At 35.4% G+C, this 21,757-nt stretch overlaps 1 protein-coding gene across 1 annotated transcript; it reads left to right on the top strand.

Moving 5' to 3' along the window:
* The first annotated feature begins 17,359 nt into the window (after positions 1–17,359).
* LOC114748164 (uncharacterized) lies at positions 17,360–19,608 on the top strand. The gene is made up of 7 exons (XM_028936521.1): positions 17,360–17,849; positions 17,973–18,122; positions 18,388–18,468; positions 18,598–18,648; positions 18,760–19,181; positions 19,260–19,487; positions 19,579–19,608. The coding sequence occupies exons 1-7, from the start codon at positions 17,360–17,362 to the stop codon at positions 19,606–19,608; spliced, it is 1,452 nt and encodes a 483-aa protein (XP_028792354.1).
* Positions 19,609–21,757: the final 2,149 nt, after the last annotated feature.

The raw sequence follows: 21,757 nt of genomic DNA, 5'->3' as shown, positions 1-21,757 counted from the left end.
AAACAAAGTAACCAAGTAGAAATAAATGGGCCCAGAAAAGGAGAGCAATAAGGGCAATTAATGGGCCAAACTATGAAACTGGCAAGTGAACTTGAGAGGAATAAGGAAGAGGAAAAACATGCTAACTCGCCGAATGGGCTGATAGAGAGGAGATGTAAAGTTAGATTTGGACTACAGGAAATGGAAGGGGTGGAAATAGAAGCCCATATCATGGAACATTTCCTGGAACATTTACCAGGTCAGGAAGATGAATATATGGGAGAGGAGGATGGTAAACCACCAGATCCAAGGGAGGTGCACACATACCTTGGACTCTCAGAAGTTGAAAATTGTATGCACCCACAAAACTAGGCAAAATGTGGGAGGTGATTCAAGTGGTGTTCTTTAGGGCCATATGGCCCAGAGGTGAGTTTGCTTACTCGAGGATCCTTTTCTTCCTTTTAAGTTGTTTAATGATTCTAGTTTGGAATGTGAGGGGGTTGTTGGAAAAGCCTTCAGTATTGCTCTAAAAGAAATTTTGAAGAAATTTAGATTGAGAATTGTGGTGCTAGTAGAGACCAGATGTAGTGGTTTGACTGCCCAAAAAGTTATTAAAAAACTGGGCTTTAAGTTCCAGATCCTGGAGGAAGCTCAAGAAATGTCTGGAGGTATTTGGATTCTGTGGAATGCACCAGAAATTTAGATATAGGTGGTGAAGGCGAACAGGCAATTTTTACATTGCCAGGTTGGAGGGATTGGTAGGAGTAAATGGTTTTTAACGGCTATATATGCAAGTCCGAGAGAAATGGAATGGAGGAAGTTATGGGATTAGTTAGCAAGTATAGCACTATCAATGTATGAGCTGTGGCTTTTGGCTAGAGACTTTAACGATATAAAGTCGCCAGAGGAGCAAAAAGGTGGAAGTGAAGTTAACCTCAGGAAATGTGAAAGATTTAGGGAACATATTGACAAATGCAATCTAGTAGACCTGGGCGCTGAGGGCCCAAGGTTTACCTAGCGAGGGCCCATGTGTGGATTTACAAAGAGGTTGTTTAAAAGATTGGATCAGGCCCTGAGTAATACAAAGTGGAGAATCGAATTCAATGAAGCAACAATCAAAGTTGGGCCTAGAATTGAATCAGACAATCATCCCCTTTTAATTGAGATTGAACTGCGAAGAGGGAAACCAAGAAAGCTTCCCTTTCGATTTGAATCAACCTGGTGTACACATGAGGATTTTGTACCAACTATTAGGAGAAACTGGAAGAGAGACCGAGAGGCATGGGAAGCACTTTCAGATATGGAGAATCATTTAAGGAACTGGAAAAATAATGTGTTTGGGCACATAGGAAGAAGGAAAAGGGAGTTATTAAATAGAATTAAAGGAATTCAGAGAAAGCTGCAGGAACGATGGATCTCTAGGTTGGAAAAGCTAGAGTATGAGTTAAGGAGTGAATTAGAGAAAGTTTTGGAACAAGAGGAACTTTTGTGGTTTCAAAAAGTGAGGACACAATGGTTGCAAGATGGTGATAGAAACATGAGTTTTTACCATACAAAAACAAATATAAGAAGACGGTCAAGAGTTTCTATGCTGAAAAATGATCAAGGGGAATGGATGGAAGGGAAAGAAGAGGTAGGAAGATACATAAAGGAAAATTTCCAAAATCTATTTATGGAGGAGAATGAAGACCAAAACTGGGTCCAAACAACACATTCCTGGCCTTGTATCACAGAAGATCAGAGAAATGGGTTGAATAGTGACATCATTGCGGAGGAAGCGAAAAACGCAATATTCTCTATTGGCAGTCTAAAAGCACCTGCCAATGATGGTTTCCCTGCCCTGTTTTTCCAAAGAAATTAGGCTACTGTGGAAAGCAGCATATGTGACTCTATTCTTAGACTTTCGGAGAACCCTGCAAGAATTCAAGAGATCAACCAAACATTGGTCATGCTCATTCCAAAGATTGATCAACCAGAGAGGGTAAATCATTTGAGACTAATTTTATTATGTAATGTGCTCTATAAGTGTATCTCAAAGATGATTGTCCATAGAATGAGGGAGGTGATGAGCAACATTGTGTCCCCATGTCAAGTGAGCTTTGTGCCTGGAAGAAATATACAGGATAATATTATTATAGTACAAGACCTTGTACACTCCACAAGGCAAAAGAAAGGGCAAAAAGGTTTCATGGTGATCAAGGTAGACCTTGAAAAAGCTTATGACAGAATGAGTTGGAGTTTTATTGGAGCAAGTCTTAGGTGAACTAAAGTGGCCGAGTAGATTTGTGGAAAGAATCATAAAGTGCGTTACTGCTACTAGCACAAGCATTCTGTGGCATGGAGAAAAAACCGAGGAATTTAATCCCTTGAGGGGTCTAAGACAAGGTGATCCAATCTCCCCTTATCTCTTTGTACTTGGAATGGAAAAGCTCACACATATTATCCTTGATAGAGTGAGAGAGAAAAAATGAAAAGGAATGAGATCGGGTCGAAAAGGACTAATGATATCTCATATGATGTTTGCTGACGACCTTGTTCTTTTTGCAGAACCTAACATTGAACAATTGCAAATTGTGCTTAATTGTTTACAGGAATTTGGCGAAATGTTAGGACATAAGGTGAGCTTAGAAAAGACACAAATCTACTTCTCTCAGAATGTCAAGCAACATATGAGGAGAGAGATATGTAGAAGGAGTCAATTTAGATAGGTGGAGGACATCAGAAGATACCTTGGTGTAGAAATATCATTTCCATGAAAAAGGTCTGAAAAGTACAGGAAAGTGACTGAAAAGGTGCAGAAGAGGCTAAGTGGGTGGAAGGTGGCGAGCTTATCATTGGCAGGAAGAATGACTTTGGCCAAAACTGTAACAAGCACAATCCCTTTCTACACAATGCAACATGATAAAACACCAAAAGGGATAGTAGAAAAATTAGAAAGGGAGCAGCGTAGATTCATTTGGGGTAAGCAAGATGGTAGGAGAAGATGGCATGTCATAGCATGGGATACATTATGTAAGGCTAAGGAGGAAGGAGGAATGGGAATGAAATTGTTGGAAACAATGAATGAGGCTTTTTTAATAAGGCTTTTTTAATGAAGCTGCTGTGGAGAATACAAAAGGAACCAGAAGATTTATGGGTGCAAGTATTGAGGGGAAAATACCACAAATGCGACGATGAAGGAAAAGCAGAAATAATTGCCAGGAGCACTGATTCAACACTATGGAAAGCACTGGTTAAGAGTAGAGAAAAATACATACTCAGTGTTAGGAAGGAAGTCAAGAATGGTAGAAATACTAACTTGTGGAGAGACCAATAGTGTGATGAGGAAGAGCCACTGTAGAGATTTAGGTTGCAGGAAGACCCAACTGATAGAAACCTGAAAGTAAATGATCTCATTGATGAGGAAGGCGAATGGAACCTGGAAGCCTTGGAAGGAAAAATTCCAAGAGATATACTAGAAAGAATTAGACAGTTACCGCCTCCACAAGAGCAAGCAGGAGAAGATACCGTAAGATGGAAATGGACAAATGGCTTCATCAAACTATTTTTGTGGCAGACAAGACACAAGAGGCTCCCTACCAAACAAGTTACTAGGTGTTGGGATGGGGGCCAAGGCTATTGCCCAGTATGTCAGTTGGAAGAAGAAACTCACATAAATGTGTTGAGGGACTGTCGAATGGCTAGAAATCTATGGAAGAAGATGGTGAACTGTCAGAGACAAGGAGAATTCTTTGAAGGCGGGCTGGGCCATTGGCTAGATCAAAATCTAAGGAAGAGCAGGAAGGAGAAGGACGAGATATTTTGGTCGGAATTATTTGCAATTGGGTGCTGGCATCTTTGGAAGTGGAGAAACTTTCAGGTACATGACGAGGACTAGAAGTTGCCAGGGAACCCACCAGCAATAGTGAAACAATATTTGGAAATTTGCAAGCAAAGATGGATGCCAGAACAACCAAGAGAATAGGAAAGAGTGATTAGGGTAGGATGGAAACCACCAAGTGCTAAATGTGGACGGTACCAAAGATAGGGGAGGCAGAGTTGGGTGCAGAGGAGTAATCAGAGGAAGTTGTGCGGAATCATTAGGTGGATTTGCTAGGAAGCTGGATGTCCGTGATGTAGAAAGCACTGAAGTTTGGGGTATAATAGAAGGTTTGAGATTATGCTGGAGCCTCGGCTTTCGGAAAATAGAGGTGGAGTGTGATGCAAAACAGATCGTGGAAGATATTAAAAGGGGCAGCTTGATACAAGGGAACCAATTGATTACTCTCAAGCTGAGGGACTTGATTAGTCATGATTGGCAAGTACGGTTTATTCATATCTATAGAGAGAGTAATAGATGTGCTGATAAGCTAGCCTCAGTGACCAGACAAATGAGGACGGGGAAAATAGTGTGGATGACACTGCCAAAGGAGATGGAGGAGATACTCCAAGAAGATCTAGTCAGAACTGAGTTTCCACGTCGGATAATAGTCTAGTTTTTTTCTTGCTTCTGTTGTAACCAAAAAAAAAAACTATCTCATAGCTGATCGTCTTTGGGGAGTAATGATTGATGATGCAGCTGCTCATCAAGATGATCCCTCTTGGAGACAAAATAATGAAGAAGCATTGCGCATCTTACGCATCTCATGCTCGACCCAGATTCGCCATCTCATAGAAGGAGTCGCTGAAGCCAAGGCTGCCTAGCGCATTCTTCATGACATCTACGTCGACAAACCATCTAGTAACCTTGTATATATACTCTTTTAGTCCTGAATATAAGACATATTTATGATTTTGACATATTACTGCTATTAATCATAATCAAAGCATTATGAATCTTATATTTAATATATAAGGGTAAAGGTGCACATTTACTCCTAATCTTAATTTTTAGGTGTGCTCAGTATCCTGATCATTTTAGTGGTGCAATTCTACCTATAATCTTTTTTTCTTGGTGCAATTCTACCCTCAAGGCTAAATTAAAATTGCACTCAAAGATCAAGAGTAAGATTACATCAAAAAATATAAGATCATGGATAAAATTATACCCAAAAAAATATGAATAAAATTACATCAATAAAAAGATCGTGCTAGATGCACCTAGGAAATAAGATCAAAAGTAAATTTGCACATTTACCCAATATTTGAGTATATATATTAAATTTATATCAAATCCAAAATTATAATGAAATGAATAAAATCATAATTTCGAATTCAAAAAATAAAAATAAATAAGTGTAATTACATTTAAGTCATAAATAAGTAGATTAATTGGTTATTTTCTCAGTTTCTTTTCAAGCCAAACTTCAACATTTGCATGCTATTTTTCAGTATGAACGTGTTGGAATTCCTATGTAGTTGGTTTTAAAAAAAAATAAATTCTGGACTTATATGTAATTCTATCTAAGAAAAATATAATAACATGCCAGTTGTTACCAATTTAGATCGTTACCTGTCATAATTTCATCGCAGCACTTGTGAGGTTTAAACAATCACTATCGTTTTTATATATAATTACAGTAGAAGTCATATTAGAAAATGGTTTTATTTTATCTAATTATTTAATACTACTTCCGGTTATTAATATAAAAACTATTTTGATTTTGAATTTGATTTTAAATAAAACTCCAATCCACTTTGTCTCACATTTATCTATTTTTTTTCCAAAGTAATTTTTGTAGCAATTGTACATGTTAAATATTCAATCAAATGGTAATTTTAAAAAATACATTATTAGCAAGGATATTTTAGGAAAGACAATACCTAATTATTATAAATAACTAATTTAACAAACTTCTTTAACCTACTCAAATTAGTTAACTTACTATTATATTAAAAACTAGAGGTAGTATAAAGGTTAATTTGACTTTTAATTTAATCCTAAATAAATGATTTCAATCTACTTTATCTCTCATATTTATTCATTTTTTTTACCAAGACAGTCCTTATAGTAGTTGTACATGTTAAAAGTTTCATCAAATATTAAAGATAATACACTTGATTAGTAAAAGTATTTTAAGGAAAATAACAACTATTTATTACAAATAATTAACTTACAAATTTTCTTAAATATACTTAAATTAGTCAATTAGCTCCTATATTAAAAACCATAGCTAGTTCTATATCATATACTATCTATTTACAATGCATGAGCACAATACTAATTAGTTGCAAAGTTTTGTACAATTGGCTGGTCTTCTCAAAGAAGCTTTTCAAGAACATGGTTAAAAGACGTATCTGTGTGGTGCGACAACAGATAGGAATGACCAATGAAATGATGAAAAAAAGGGATATTTTTTGCTATGAATTAGGTCCCCTTAATTTCAATTTCTTAGTTTGTTTGCCCTCCAGTTTCTTGTCAGGTGTAAAGAAACGATGAAGAAAAAAGAAAAATTAGCAAGTGAGGAGGGAGAGTTCAGAAAAAGAAAAAAAAAAAAATCCTATAACGATATCGTAATAGTCCTAAAAATAATATAAGATAAATAATCATTTATTAATTAATGTTTTTATTATTTATTGGATATTTTTAACATGAGGAGATTATTGGCCACGGAACTTTGGTGGCTGGTTAGTATTCGGATTTAGAATTCGAATTATGTGTAAAAAAAAGGTTTTATTTGTCTTTCTTTTAGTAATAATGATAAGTTAACTAGGAATGTTTAAAATGTCAAATAGTACACACAGCTATAATTTTATTAGCTTATTTTTAAATACATTTTAATATTTCATTCTAAAAAAAAATCTTAAATCTTATCACACCCCCCATTTAACCGTAAGTTTTCCCACTGAGTACTCATCGTTCTTGACTGATGTTAGTCAGATCGAGCTTGATTCAATTAATTAGATTATGTTCCAACAAAAAGGAATTTACCCATCTGACTCTCAGCCACAATCATTGTGTGAAATGTCACTTCGCATTGTACTCTAGCCGTTTGTTGTATTGCCACTAAGAGACTATTGACTCGTTGATGGTAAACTAAACATTATAATATCATTTGCGTCTGAGTAGCACGTAATGTGTAATCATCAAATCGATTCTCAAATATGCATATATACTACCCCGATTTATTAATATAAAATCTTATTTGATTTTTATTTTGATTCTAATTATAAGAATCCAATCCATTTTATTTCTTATAGTTATTTATTTTTTTCTAAAGTAGTCCCTCTAGTAATATTCGTTCTAATTAATAAACTTAATTAGTAAGAATATTTTAAGAAAGACAATGCATATTTATTATAAATAACTAACTTAACTTACTTTATTAATCTTTTCAAATTAGTCAACTAACTCTTATAATTGAGACCGGGGGTAGTATAGATATATGAAAGGATAAGGTGCTTAAATATCTATTCCAGAAGCACCTACAAAGAAGCAACCAGCACCTAAAAATTTTTTTGGTTCTTATATGTTGTGGAAGTTTTATTTCGTAATATTTCTGTTATAAACCATTATTTATCATTAAGTTTGACTATTAAAAACATTGACCCACCAACATAATTTAGAGGTGAATAACAGCTAGTATATTTTTGCTACGAAAATAAACTTTCAAAGCATATAAGAGTCTAAATTTTTTTTCAATTTCTAGGTGTTCTTTTAAGCTCAAACTCTACAGAAATTCAAAGCAAAGAACATAGAAGAAGGGACGAAAATACAAAGAAGAAGGAAATAGAAAATGGCAGGGATTCCAGGGAGAAGAGAATCTGTGGAGAGGAGAATTCAAGTAATGATTGCACAACCCGCATAACTACTTTTGTCCTTGTGGTGTATTGCAGCATGTTTTCCCTTTTACTTTCCATAATTTCTCACATCTCCCTCGGCCCTTTTTACTTTGCCTGTCACATATCCCTGATTTAGGCTCCAATTGGATCACCTTTGAGGCCCACACAACGACAAGTTTTAACGAAAAAGCTGACAACGGGCCCTTGATTTTGTGACCATGTTCACTCTTTGAGACCCTATAATAATTTTCTCTAACAAAGAAACTAAGAAAGATAAGAGTATGAGGCAATGTGGCCATAATTGGATTATAGCAGTAAATTCCTACGATAATTAGGAGGCTCATATATAAGTATACTCTTTTACTCCTATTTATAAGGTAAAGAAGGAATGTTTTATTTGGTCATATTTATAAGTCACTTCATTAAATTTTTAATATGAATGTACTAGTTTACTTTTCATTTATCATTATACATTATTAGTTATTTGAAAAATGTATATATTAAATAGGAGTATAATTGAAAAATTATTACATTTTAAGCCTGATTGGTTTGTGTAAAACATATTAAAATTGATTTATAAATAAAATCAGAAGAGTAATAATTTGTATCCATATTATGAGAATGATTAGCAAGTTAACCAATACAACTATTAATTTCTTTTGAAAACATTTTTTATACAAATTTCTTGTGAAAAACATGCTTACGAACATCCTTATTATGGGATAATGGGCTATTTGTGATAACACTGATTACAAGAGACAACTTTTGGACATGGTTTGTTACTAGTTATGAGGGATACATTGGTGATGATTCCTTTTCTTCTTCTTTTTTTCCCCCATGTTATTCCTATTTAGTTACTTATATTAATATCATTGCGCATCAGGATAAATTGTTTAGATGGTAATTTCTCTCTCTTACGCTCTCTCCCCTCATAAATAAGGATATTTAAAAAAAATATTTTTTATATATTCATCATCTATTTGTCTTTAATTAATTTTAATCAACTTTTTGATCAACTTGGTTTTGTTAACTGTCTCTTTTTCATATATATATATATATATGATTTTGTTAATTATCTCTTATAAAAATTAACAGAACTATATCATCGAAAAAAAGAGAGATAAAAATCAGTGCCTCAGACCATGACGAACTAATAAAAAGAAATTGTACATAAAAAATTAAATATATATAATCACAATGTGCATAAATATAAAAAAATATCTAATTCTCGTCTGACAATGAATGAACGTCCTTGACAGACACAGTCTCCTTTATTATAAAAAAATAATTAGTAAAATCACGCAATTCAAAATGTGAGTTAAATTTACTTAAATGTAATAATGTGCATGATATATATACATATTTTTTAATTATATCCTTATTTATAAAGAGAGTACATGAGAGATAAAAAGTCAAACTGTGAAAATTTATTGAAAATTTATTATACAGAGATAATGAGTAATATATATTTAATAAAAGTAAAAGTGAAAAGACTAGTTTAAAATTTTAGAAAAAAGAATTTGTTTTGTATATTTAGGATACTAAAATGAAAACCAATGTTTCTTTCTTTTCTTTTGGTACAAAAAAGATTGTTTCTTACGAAAACGAAGTGGAGGAAATTAGTATATATTATCAACTGGACTTTAAAAAAAAAAAAAAACTCAATTAGCTATAAGTCGCTCGTTGGGCCCCTCCACCTCCCTCCATAAAAAGAAAACGTGACTTACAGCTAATTGCATTTTTCTGGGGGGCCCAACGAACGACTTACTGCTGGTAAAAAAAGTGACTTACTGGCTTTTTTTTGGGGGTCCAACGAAGGATTTACAGCCGTAAGTCAAGTTTTTTTTTACCAGCAGCCGTAAGTCAAGTTGCCCCCTTGCATTTCATCCCGAATATATAATAATAACAACAGCATTATAAAAGTAAGTGACAAGTGGAGGGTCCCCAAAAAAATATACTATGTTGGAGACTTTGACTACCAAATTCAGAAGACTTGTTGTATACGTTGATGTTGTCTTCAAATATCAGTCCATACATCTCTCATTGCTTCCTGCGCTCTCTGCTCTGCGTCCTCTTCTCTTCTGAATAATCTCTTTTGTTCTCTCTTAAACGCCGAAGGAAAAAGGTAAAAATACATAACTTATTTCCTTTTAATTGTATTCTCTATTTTGTTCTGTTGTTCTGTTGTTATATTGATTTACATAGAGGTCGATTTCTCTCTTTTTAATGGTGATCTTTATTATTCACATTTATTCTGTATAGCTGAATATGTTATAAGTTATAAGCTAAATATTCTATTTTAAAATTGTGCAAAATTAGTGGGAGACTACCTGTTTCTTTGAGTTGTTTGCCTTCTATTGTGTTCTCCAGGCCAAGTTCTTTTTTTAACCCCGCTCTCTCTGTCTCCATCAATTGCTTGAATCCCTTTTTATGTCTGAGCATCTTATACCCAAAAATAAAAAAAGGCTTGCCATCATCAGAAAGGTCTTCAGTTAACGTCGTCTCCTTCCCCACTGTTCTCGCGACTTCTCCGACATGAGTAGTATGAGCTCGTCCATCAAACTCGTGAAAACACCACGAATTCCAGCTGCATCCCACTTGTTCATCTGATACATTTCCCCAGTTCCCCTTTCTTCCTTTTTTTTTTTTTTTTTACTGGATCCACGCAAGTCTCTCTCCCTTTAAACAGTTTCTTAAATTGAATCCATGCTAGTTATAGAATTTATCTTTACTTTATTGTTAGATTTAGTTTATTTTTCATTTGTTCCTTTATTTTCTGTGATCCTCTTATCTCAAATTTACTTTCCCTTAGTCTAGACCCTGAATATTCTATCTTAGTAATATAAGCTCAAAAAAATGAACTTTGTACGAAACCCCCATTTTATTTAAGGTTCTCTTCCTTGTTCTCTTTTCTGCTTCGGCTTCATTCCCTGTCTTCCTACCCTACCCCTATGAGCTATATGGACATGACCCAGGGAACGCACTTCCTTTATTGACCTTCAAACCTGAACCAGACCATACGCTATAATTTTTGCAGAGCATGCTCGATGTACTGCCTGATGATATCTATCGTGGAAGGAACAGTGAGTTGGGTATTTTTTTGGGGGGTGAGGAGGAGAAGATTTAACGCAAAGTTATAATGGTGTTTGTTTTATTTAACTGTAGAGGTTAATGGATCTAATAGGAGAAAGTTAAAGGATCTAATAAAAAGAAAATAAATTACAAGGACCTCATTCCAAACTGATGAAAACTAGAAGGACTTCTAAATTAATTTTTCTGCAAAAAAAAAAAATCATTCGTCCTTTTTAATTTTTATATTATATACCGAAAAGTTTCTGAAAAAGGAGAACTGCCAAACTTTTTTTTTTTTTTTGGTAATTGCAGAAGGATCACATGTGAAAGAAAACTGATTAAATTATCGTTCTAATAATGAATGAATTCATTGTCGATCGCTTTAATCTCATATTTATTATATACTTTTTTTTGCCATTGTTTATTATATACTTTTTCTCCTATGAATTTTGCACCTTTGTATATATGTATATGCTTTTTTGCTTAATTATCCTCTTGTGTTCTAATCCAGGCAAAATTCAAAAAACAAAAAAACAAAAAACAAAAAACAAAAAGGATCCCTTGGCTAAAATCTCTAAGGAAAAAAAGTAAGAATATGTGTTTCCTTTTATTTGTATATTCTGTTTCTGTCATTTTTATTAATTTCTTATCGTTTCGTTAGGCTCTTGATGTATTTTAAAATTATATTTAGACTAAAACTAAGCCTCCTACAAGTAATTGATGGTTACTTATACATGTGGGTGTATAGATAAGTTCTTACTTATTCCGGGCATGGCAGGGAAGTGATTGATTGTTTGCAAGTTATACAGTACGAAAAGAATTTCATATATTTTTTTTCCAAGACAATGATTGTTTATAGTATCTTTGCTTTCATTTTAATCATTAAAATGCAAGGGAATGGTGATTAGATGATTCAGCGCAAAAGCAACTTCCAACTAAGACAGCTTGGTGCGAAGGCGCCAGGCAAACAAACAATAAAGTTAGAATAACGTATGTTTTAATTATGAAAACGCTGCTATATATGATTTGAAATACACTTGCAATCTCAACATAGTGTCTTCATTTGCAGATTGAGTGACTTATGGCTGAGACCTGTGTTTATAACGACAGAATTATAGAGCCACTTACGGAGAAGAACTCTGGAGAGTGGTTTAATTTGGTTAAAAACTATCTGATAGCCCACCGTCTTTGGGGAGTAATGATTGATAATACACCTACTCATCAAGATGATCCCTCTTGGGGACAAAAGAATGATGAAGCATTACGCATCTTACGCATCTCATGCTCGCCCGAGACTCATCATCTCATAGAAGGAGTCGCTGAAGCCAAGGCTGCCTGGCTCATTCTTCATCACAACTTCACCCACAAACCATCTGGTAACCTTATATATATAACCCTATATATATATAGGGTTAGAAAGAGAAAACGAAAGTAAAGGAATAAAACTGAGATGAAATCGTGATGATCTATTCATAGACAGAGCTACAGTATATATAATATGTACGTTGAGATAATCTCGCGATACTGTTGTTGCATGATCACAATTTGATATATATCATATAATATCCTAAGATTCTAATTTGAACCAGTCTTGATATCACGTGCCGTTATGCATGCTTGTTTTATTGTATTGGGCTAGGAGAGGTGGATCTAATGATCTACTAATAGTCGCCCTCAAGCGAGAGGGTCCCAAACATACCCCGAGCTTGTTACGTAGATAGACAAACTAAGTGTGACCTAGAGGTTTAGTGAGTAGGTCACCTATCTGTTCACGAGTAGGAACATAGCATACAGAAAGTTGATGAGCAAGCACCTAATCTTGCACAAAGTGAATATCAATGTCAATATGTTTTGTGCGGGAGTGGTAAACAGGGTTCTTAGAGAGTGTCGCAGCACTTACTTTATCATACCATATGATCAGAGTTCGTTTAAGTGGGAACTTCAACTCTATTAAAAGGGACTTAAGCCAAGCAATCTTAGCTGCACAATTTGCCAATGCTCGATATTCTGACTCCGTGCTTGATCGAGAAACAATGCTGTGCTTCTTGGATGACCATGAAATGAGGGATCCTCCAATATATACACAATACCTAGTCACAGACTATCTATCATTTGGGCAGGCAGCCCAATTTGCATCAGAGTATGACACAAGATCAAGGTGCTTCGATCTTCTTAAACATAAACCATGCAAAACAGTACCTTTGATATAACGTAACATCAGCTTTACAGCTTGCCAATGTGCTGTAGTAGGACTGCTAAGAAATTGGCTAAGGTGGTTAACGGCATAAGAGATGTCAGGGCGTGTGTTTGTCAAGTATTGCAAGGCTCCAATAGCACTTCGAAACTTAGTTGGGTTTGCAAGTGGTTATCCTTCAGCTGCTGTAACCATGGGCGTCTTGCATGGTGCAAAGTAGAGCATGTTGAATTTCTTGAGAATGTCTATTGCATATTTTGCTTGACCAAGGTGCAGTCTGTTCGAGTCTCTCTGTATCTCAAGACCCAAGAAGTAATGAATGTCACCCAAGTCTTTTAGACTAAAAATTGCATGAAGTCTTGATGTAAACTTACGTAGGTGGGAGAGATTGTTGCCCGTAATCAAAATATCGTCGACATATATAAGAGTAATAATGATGTAGTCTGACTGCCATAGAATGAAAAGAGAGTTATCACTCTTAGTGTTGTAGAAACCCCACTAGAGCAACACATTATGAAGTCATTCGAACCAAGCTCTTGGAGCTTGCTTGAGCCCATACAATGCCTTTTTCAATTTACAGACATGGTTTGGTTTTGTGGGATCAACAAATCCTTCCGGCTAAGCCATGTAAACATCCTCTGTAATCCAACCATTAAGAAAGGCATTATTTGATATCTAATTGCTTGATTGGCCAGTTAAGAGAAACAGCGATAGATAAAACAAGTCTGATGGTTGTAATTTTAGCAACAGGACTGAAGGTAGCTCCAAAATTCACACCAGCATCTTGTTGGAATCCCTTTGCAACAAGTCTTGCCTTTTGTTTATTAAGAGATCCATTAGCATTATATTTATTCTTGAAAACCCAACGACAATCAATAACATTGATATTTCTCTTAGGTGCGACAAGCTCCCAGGTTCCATTTTGAATGAGAGCATCATACTCAACTTTCATAGCCTCATACCACTATGGGATCTGCAAAGCATCAGAAGCTTTAGTAGGTTCATCATTTTCTACTGAGGAGTGTGAAAGGACACCAATAAATAGATGTTTAGGCTTGAAAACTAAGCTTTTTGAACGTGTGACCATTTGATGGCCAATGTGTTGTTCAGTAGATTGAGGTACTAAAGATGAGGATGACTGAGGAGATGACATAAATTCACTGCTTGGGAGATAATCGTCGGTATTGGATTGAGAGAATGTGGTCTCCCCCTGTGGTGTAGGTGGGTCTATAATGTTAGGCCTAAGAGAGTGATTTGGTGTGCACAACTCATGATTAGAAGCATGATGGATGGGTTGTGAGTGTTGAAGACTTGTTGGGAAAGTTGAAATTGAAAAGGTTCAAACTTTAGTAGGCTAAGTGTGATGAAGGAATCCATCTTTGAAAGGGAAGTCCTTTTCATTAAATACCACATACCGAGAAATAAAGATTTTTCCTATTGCAGAGAGGCACTTAAATCCTTTGTGAACACCACTGTAACCAAGAAAAACACACCGCGTAATGTGAAACTCCAATTTGTGCTTGTTATATGGTTTAAGATAAGGGTAGCAGGCGCAACCGAAAATCTTTAATCTACTATAATCAGGAACCTTATTGAAGAGTGTATAAAGAGGAGATTTTCCTACAAGAACAGGTGTAGGAAGTAAGTTAATAAGATAAATAGCAGTTTGAAAAGCTTCCCACCAGTACCGTAAGGGCATATTTGCTTAAGCTAACATGGAAAGACCAAATTCAACTATATGACGATGCTTTCATTCTGCTCGACCATTTTAGGGAGACATGTATGGGCATGAAGAATGAAATTGTATGCCTAAGTCATTAATAATATTAGCCAAGCTCTTGAACTCTCCACCCCCATCACTCTGCAAGGATTTAATTTTTTGTTCAAACATAGTCTCTGCCATATTCTTAAAATGGATAAAGGCAGCTTTCACATCACTTTTTATTTTTGAGAGGATATATCCATGTAAAGTGACTGTAATCCTCTATAAAATGAACATATCAAAATCCATTAATCAAATGAATAGGTGCCAGCCCCTAAACATCAGAATGTATAAGGTCAAGAGGATTTTTTGCATGTGATTTAGATATGTCGAAAAGCAAATTTTTCATTTTTCCAAATTGACAAGCCTCACAAAAGGGAGTTTTATTGCTACTTGGAACTAAAAAATTATAGAGTTATAAAACTTTGGACAAAATACCATAAGATGGATGTCCTAGACGCCTATGCCATACTTCTAGTTCATAACTAGAGACAGCTTTATTCTTAGCAAGAAGAGAAAAAAATGATTATCATGCTGTGAAGCATTGTTATTCTGTACAATTATTCGAATCAACTTGTAAAGTCCTCCTCCTTCAGGAGTTGCTCGAAGTAGTATTCTTCATGTCCTCTCGTCCTCCACAAAACAGACAGAGGCGTGAAACTTAACATAAACATCATTGTCGTTGGCAATCTTCCAAACACTAAGTAAGTTTTTCATCACATGAAGGGTATGTAGAATATCTTTAAGTTTCAGCTTTGTGCCACTATTTATCAGCAAATTCTTAGAACCAATATAAGATACCTTCAGAGTGTTACCATTACCAGCATAAAAGGTGACTTGCCAGAATAAGAACGAGGATTGTCCAACTGGTTCACATCATTAGTGACATGGGTCGTGGCACCACTATCAAGGTACCAATCTGAGTCACTAAGAGTCTCTGGAGTAGCCATGAAAGCAAAGTGATAGGGAGTAGATTTTACAGTATCTGACCCATCATCATATGTCCTGTCATACTTGTGATAACAAGTCTTAGCAGAGTGACCAAACTTACGGCACAACTGGCCTTGAACTTTATCATTATTTTGGTAGTGATGTCCTCGACCACGATTGCCTGAGTCCCCTCTCCCACATGGGGGTCTGCGATTATGAGATCGTCCACGGCCATGAGCAGTGAGATTGACTGACTGAGTACCAAGATTAAGATTGGTAAACTCGTTCAGTTGTTCTAAACGTGATTCAAAGGTGAGTAGTGCAGCTTATAACTCAACCCATGAGAGGTTGTCTTTGTCAAGTAGTTGACACACTATGGGATTATAGTTAGCATCCAAACCTGTAAGGACCTGAGATACTAAATCAACAGATGAGATAGGATTACCGGCGAGTTGTAAGTTGTCAAAGATGGATTTCATCTTCGCAAGATAATCATCCATTGACATGGATCCTTTCCGCGTTTGTTGAAGTTCATTTCAAAGCAGTTTAATACGGACATGATTATATGATCTCGTAAGATCTTTTGTAGCTTTCCAAAGCTCAAAAGATGTTGAGCAATGAACAAGTTAAGTGGCTACTTCAGGGGTTATTATTGTAAATAGCCATCCGAGGAGCAACTGGTCGGTGGCAAGCCAATCATTGAAAGAAGGATTGGTGGTAGTGGTGATGGTCTCGGTATCTTTGTCCTTGATGAACTCTACTGAGCATGGAGTAGTACCAGTGATAAAGCCCTCGAGACGATGTCCCCGAATAATGGGCATAACAGTGCATTGCCACAGGAGATAGTTCTGTCTGTCCAACTTGACAGACATTAAGAAAGAGTTAGAAGTTGCGAAGCATGTGGCCTTTTGAATGGCCGAGCCAGCAGGAATAGAGAGCTCTTGAGAACTTGATGGACTCATGGTGGCTTGCGCCTTACTGCTCTGATACCAAGAAAGAGAAAACAACTGAGATGAAATCGTGATGATCTATTCATTGAAAAAACTACAATGTACATTGCGATAATCTCACGATACTGTTATTGCATGATTACAATCTAATATATATCATATAATATCCTAAGATTCTAATTTGAACCAGTCTTGATATCACGTGTCGTTCTGCATGCGGGTTTTATTGTATTGGGCCAGGAGAGGTGGATCTAATGATCTACTAACAGGGTTAATATTCAAATTTGTCTTGAAAGTTTTCATTCTAAGACACTGGGCACTTAGAAGCTCTTTTTGGATGCAAATTTGCCTGAAAGTTTAAAATATAATAATATTGCTGCTGTTATAATAATTTTAACAGTCAACGTTAGTTTTTTAACGCGAAGAGATAATATTGCTAAGATTTTAAACTTGGGGATAAACTTGCACCACCAAAAAAAAAGGTTTGGATGCCCAACGCTCCTAGTGACTTCTGAGTGACTTCCAGGACAAATTAATACATTAACCTTTATATATGCGCACAACTCTTTCCCGATTGTGTAGTTAGAAAACAACTCAATTCTTTTGTTAGCTAATGTTTGTTACTTTTTTCCTTTTATTTCCTTGTGAAGTAATGTTATTCAGTCTTCATTAGGGGGGAAAAACAATTCAATTATGACATACTGATATGAAAAAGTTAATTACTACTCGTGCTGATATATATATGTGCATGTGAATTGTTGGTTAGCTACCATGAATGCAGCGGGAGAAACTTCTTTTGACGTGGGCATTTTGTACAAAGCTATATGTGCTAACAACTTAGAGGAAGCAAAACAAATCCTTGAGCAACATTCAAGTGCTTGGACGGCAAAACTTACCGTTACAAACGGAACACCTCTCCATGTGGCTGCGCTTTTTGGACATGTAGAACTAATGGAGGAGTTGGTGAGATTAGCTGACCCAGAATTCCTGGAAATAGTTGACGATTATGGCTCTACTCCACTTGCAATTGCTGCATCGACTGGGGTCATTCAAATCGCAAAATGCATCCTTCATAAGAATAGAAACATACTGGACATTCCAGACTTGAGATTTCATCTTCCTGTTACATTGGCTATTGGTGCTGGTCGGAAAGAAATGGGACGTTTTCTCTATAAGGAAACCCCATTGGAAGTTCTCAAACCCCAAAATGGCTATCTAGGTTCTCGACTTCTTCGTGCATGTTTCGAAGCTGGTGAACTTGGTAATCAAACCTACCTACCCAGCCCTTGATGGGAACAAATATTATTTCTCTATCTAATTTTGTTGGCTTGTTTTTTCTTCCCTTTATTTCACATCTTGCCATGACTATATATAATAATTACAGATATTGCTCTGCATCTACTTGAACAATGTGAAGATATCATTTTTGCCGCAGACCACACCAATTGGACACCAGTTGCCAGTATAGCACTCATGCCAGCTACAGTTGAGAGTGCAAGTCAACTTGGATTATGGAAAAGATGGATTTATCACTGTGGGTCTCTTACTATCTTTCAAATATCTTTCTTTACAGAATCTATCTATATACTTATTATTACAAAACTTGATGACAGAAAAAAGGAAGTGTATTTTAAGTTTTCTCCAATTTAATTCTACATGTCTCTAGTAATCTCTTGTAACATCCTCGCCGATTTATACGCAAAGACTATTAAACTAAGTCATATATTCTATCCATTTTTTTTTACATTAAGTGACGCTCATTTTTCTTTTGTTTCTCTTGTCTCTCCTTTTGTTGGAAGCCATACCTATAACATCAACCACAACAATCGACAATGTTTGTGTAGACATTCAACAAGAAGGTGACGATAAAAGCATTCAAGGTATGTATACTTATAGAGAGAGAGAGAGAGAGAGAGCGTGTGTGCGTAAAAAACTCAAGCTTACTTCTAAATTCTCTCAAATGATTTAAAAATGAGGTAAATTATGAATTTTTAACACTTTGCTTGCAGCGGGGCATGGTCTACTGCAGTGGTTCATCTCTAAAGTCTATGCTTTGTTAGGTATATCATATCATATGCTGAGGCATCTCCTACCTAATGTGTACATTATCAAATAAATCTCATAAACACAACCTAGAGATAGTTACATGTGAGTTGTGAATATATATATAGGAGTAAAGAAAATATATGAGCTGAAGTTGAAGCATGCACAAGCATCTCAAATTCTGAAACTACTTTGTCGGAGGGTACCTCTTTTGAATGAGCAGCAACGTGAAATAGTTATAAATGCGCTGCACCTTGCGGCTAAAGGAGGGCTTGTTGATTTTTTGTCTGAAATATCAAAAACAAGCCCACAATTAATCCAGTTGACTTCAACATTAGAAAATTGGAACACTTTCTTCTGTGCTATTGAATATCGTCAAGCTGGGGTTTTCAGCCTAATCCATGAGTATCGCTTCAACAATTTAATGGCATCAATAGTAGGTCCGTCCGGAGGTTGCATGCTCCATGTTGCAGCCAGGCTGGTTCCTTCTAACCGCCAGCTTCACCGGGGTGCAGCTCTGCAGATGCAAAGTGAAATGCAATGGTTCAAGGTTGGAAGAAAAGCACACACACACATAAATACATCCATTCATGCATATATAATTATTTTTGTGAAATAATGCATGCAGGAAGTTGAAAGATTGGTACCTCCTGGACTTAGGGTATCTCAGAATCGTCGGGGTCAACAACCAGAAGACATATTCAAAGAAACTCACAAAGATTTAAGGGATGCAGGAGAAAAATGGATGAAGGATACAGCATCTTCTTGTTCTATTGTTGGTGCTTTGATTGTTACTGTCATGTTTGCAGCAGCTTTTACTGTTCCCGGAGGGTACGATCAAAATACTGGTTACCCAGTGTTTTTGAAAGACAAGTTATTTATACTTTTCATGATCTCACATGCACTATCATTATTTTCCTCAACAACTTCTGTGTTGACATTTTTAGGGATTTTCACCTCACGTTATGCTGAAATAGACTTCCACATATCCTTACCAAAAAAATTGATCATAGGCCTTTCTACACTCTTCTTATCCATTTTAACCATGATGGCAGCATTTTGTTCAAGCATCATTCTCATATTCCAACATACATGCTCATGGTCTTATCTTCCTGTTATTATTATTGCTAGTGTCCCAATAACTCTCTTTGTATTATTACAGTTTCCTCTTCTTCTTGATGTGATTTGTTCTACCTATGGCCCAGGCATCTTCAAGAGAAATGTAAAATAAACCCTTGGCCATGAAATGTATGTATGTGCATGCTGTTATTATCCCACTACTTGTATATTTCTACTGAATAATATATGTTTCTTGCAAGTCATATATATATACACACACAAACAAACACACATACACGTTCAAATGTTGATCGAAAGGAAGAGGAGGGGAAAGAGGATAAAAAAAGATGAGAGAATCCTTTCCAGACATTGCATAGGTGCATCTAATTTGAGGCTGGCTAATGTGGTTGAAAAGTTATATATTACCTTTGGTCCTTAATATAAGAACCAAATAATTAATTTGAAGAGATTAAAAAAATTAGTTAAATTAATTATTTGTAACAAATGTGTTTGATTTCTCTATACTACGTTATTTAATTATATAAATTAGAATTACCATTGTAACAAATATATGTATGTGCAAGTGGTTGTTATCCTATAACTTGTATATTTCTATTAAATAATATAAGTTTCTTGCAAGTCATACATATATATACACAAACATAGACGTTAAAATGTTGAAAGAAGAGCAGGGAAAGAGGATTTGAAAAAAAAAAACAGAGAGAGAATCTTCTCCAGGGGTTTAATTAACAAATTTGAAGAACTATTTACATTTTTTCTGCATAACATCCTTTTTCTTTTCTCTAATTGGCACATGTTGTTGGATATATTGTGCATTGATTCGGCTTCTATGATTCCGAAAGATGTTAACATGAACAATTTTGAAATTTTATTTCACTATCCTGACCAATGTTTTTTGGCTTGCTGAAAAAAAATTGAGCAATGTTGTTAGTTCTAGTATGATGAAACAATTCTTGGAGTTAAAATGAATTTTAAACAACAGTGGGTTGACTTATTTCTAAAAATAGTTTCATCACGCTAGGATGTAATTTAATATATTTGAGATACAGCCAATAAAATTCTTCATGTAAAATGACGAGGAAATGGAGGATATGTTGCCCTTATTCTTTCCCTACCAGCCTAGCGTGCCGACGCCCATCAAATTTTTATATTTGTAAAGTAAGTATTTAAAATTAGACTATATGGTTTAAAGAATCAAATTAAACGTTGTTCTTGGAATTTGATATTGAAATTTAAGTTTAATTTTAATCTTTCAAATTTCAAACCTGTGATTTTAATTTTTAAAATTTAGTTTGGTTTAAATGTTAGTCTTTAGAAGTGTAAGCGGTATTAATCTTTATAAACAATGTTAAAGTGATAAGACGAACTCACTAAGTGGTACTCAGCTAGATTTTGCTAGGATTAAAAAAACAATATGTCCTCAAAGTGTAATGGAAAGAATAGAAGGGGATCAGTTTCCAAAACACAAGCAGTGAACAACTACTCAAATAAACAGCAGGAAAAAAAAGTGTTAAACATTTGCATTTTGATGATCTATTTTTTTTCTCTATTATCAATGTCATTTTATGAATTTACATTACCATTTTAATGTTAGACACTTCAGCAAATTTTAACAAAATAAATTTATGACTTTACAAGTTATGAATTCACTCCTTATCAATTAGACTAATTTTTAGTAGTAGAGAGAAGAACTGTAACAATGCCCTTGATGTTGGATAGTTAGTCTTGAGGATTCCTTTTCTGTTACTTAAAAAAAAAAAAGGGGGGGGGGTGGGGCATTGAGTCAGTCACCAAGTGTTCGTCCCAACTCCCAACCCCTAACCAAATAATTAAAATTGGGTAAGGGTCCTACTTTGTAATTTGCCCATTAAAATAATTGGAGACTTGGCGGCCGTACGTTGCCGAGGGCGTGTGGCACGCAGAGGTGTCATCCTCCCTCACCAATCAAAGGTTATCTTCCACCGTGAGGGGAAAAAAGAACCACCTTCCTCTAATTTAGTAATTTTGCTTCGCTCAAGTGTTCGTTTGGAAATTGGTTCACTTCAT

The sequence above is a fragment of the Neltuma alba genome, unplaced genomic scaffold (genome assembly GCF_004799145.2).
Source record: "Neltuma alba isolate B1F8T4 unplaced genomic scaffold, ASM479914v2 tig00000912_pilon, whole genome shotgun sequence".
Lineage (NCBI taxonomy): Eukaryota > Viridiplantae > Streptophyta > Magnoliopsida > Fabales > Fabaceae > Neltuma > Neltuma alba.
The sequence above is the reverse complement of the archived record's forward strand: the minus strand, read 5'-3'. Positions and strand labels throughout refer to the sequence as shown.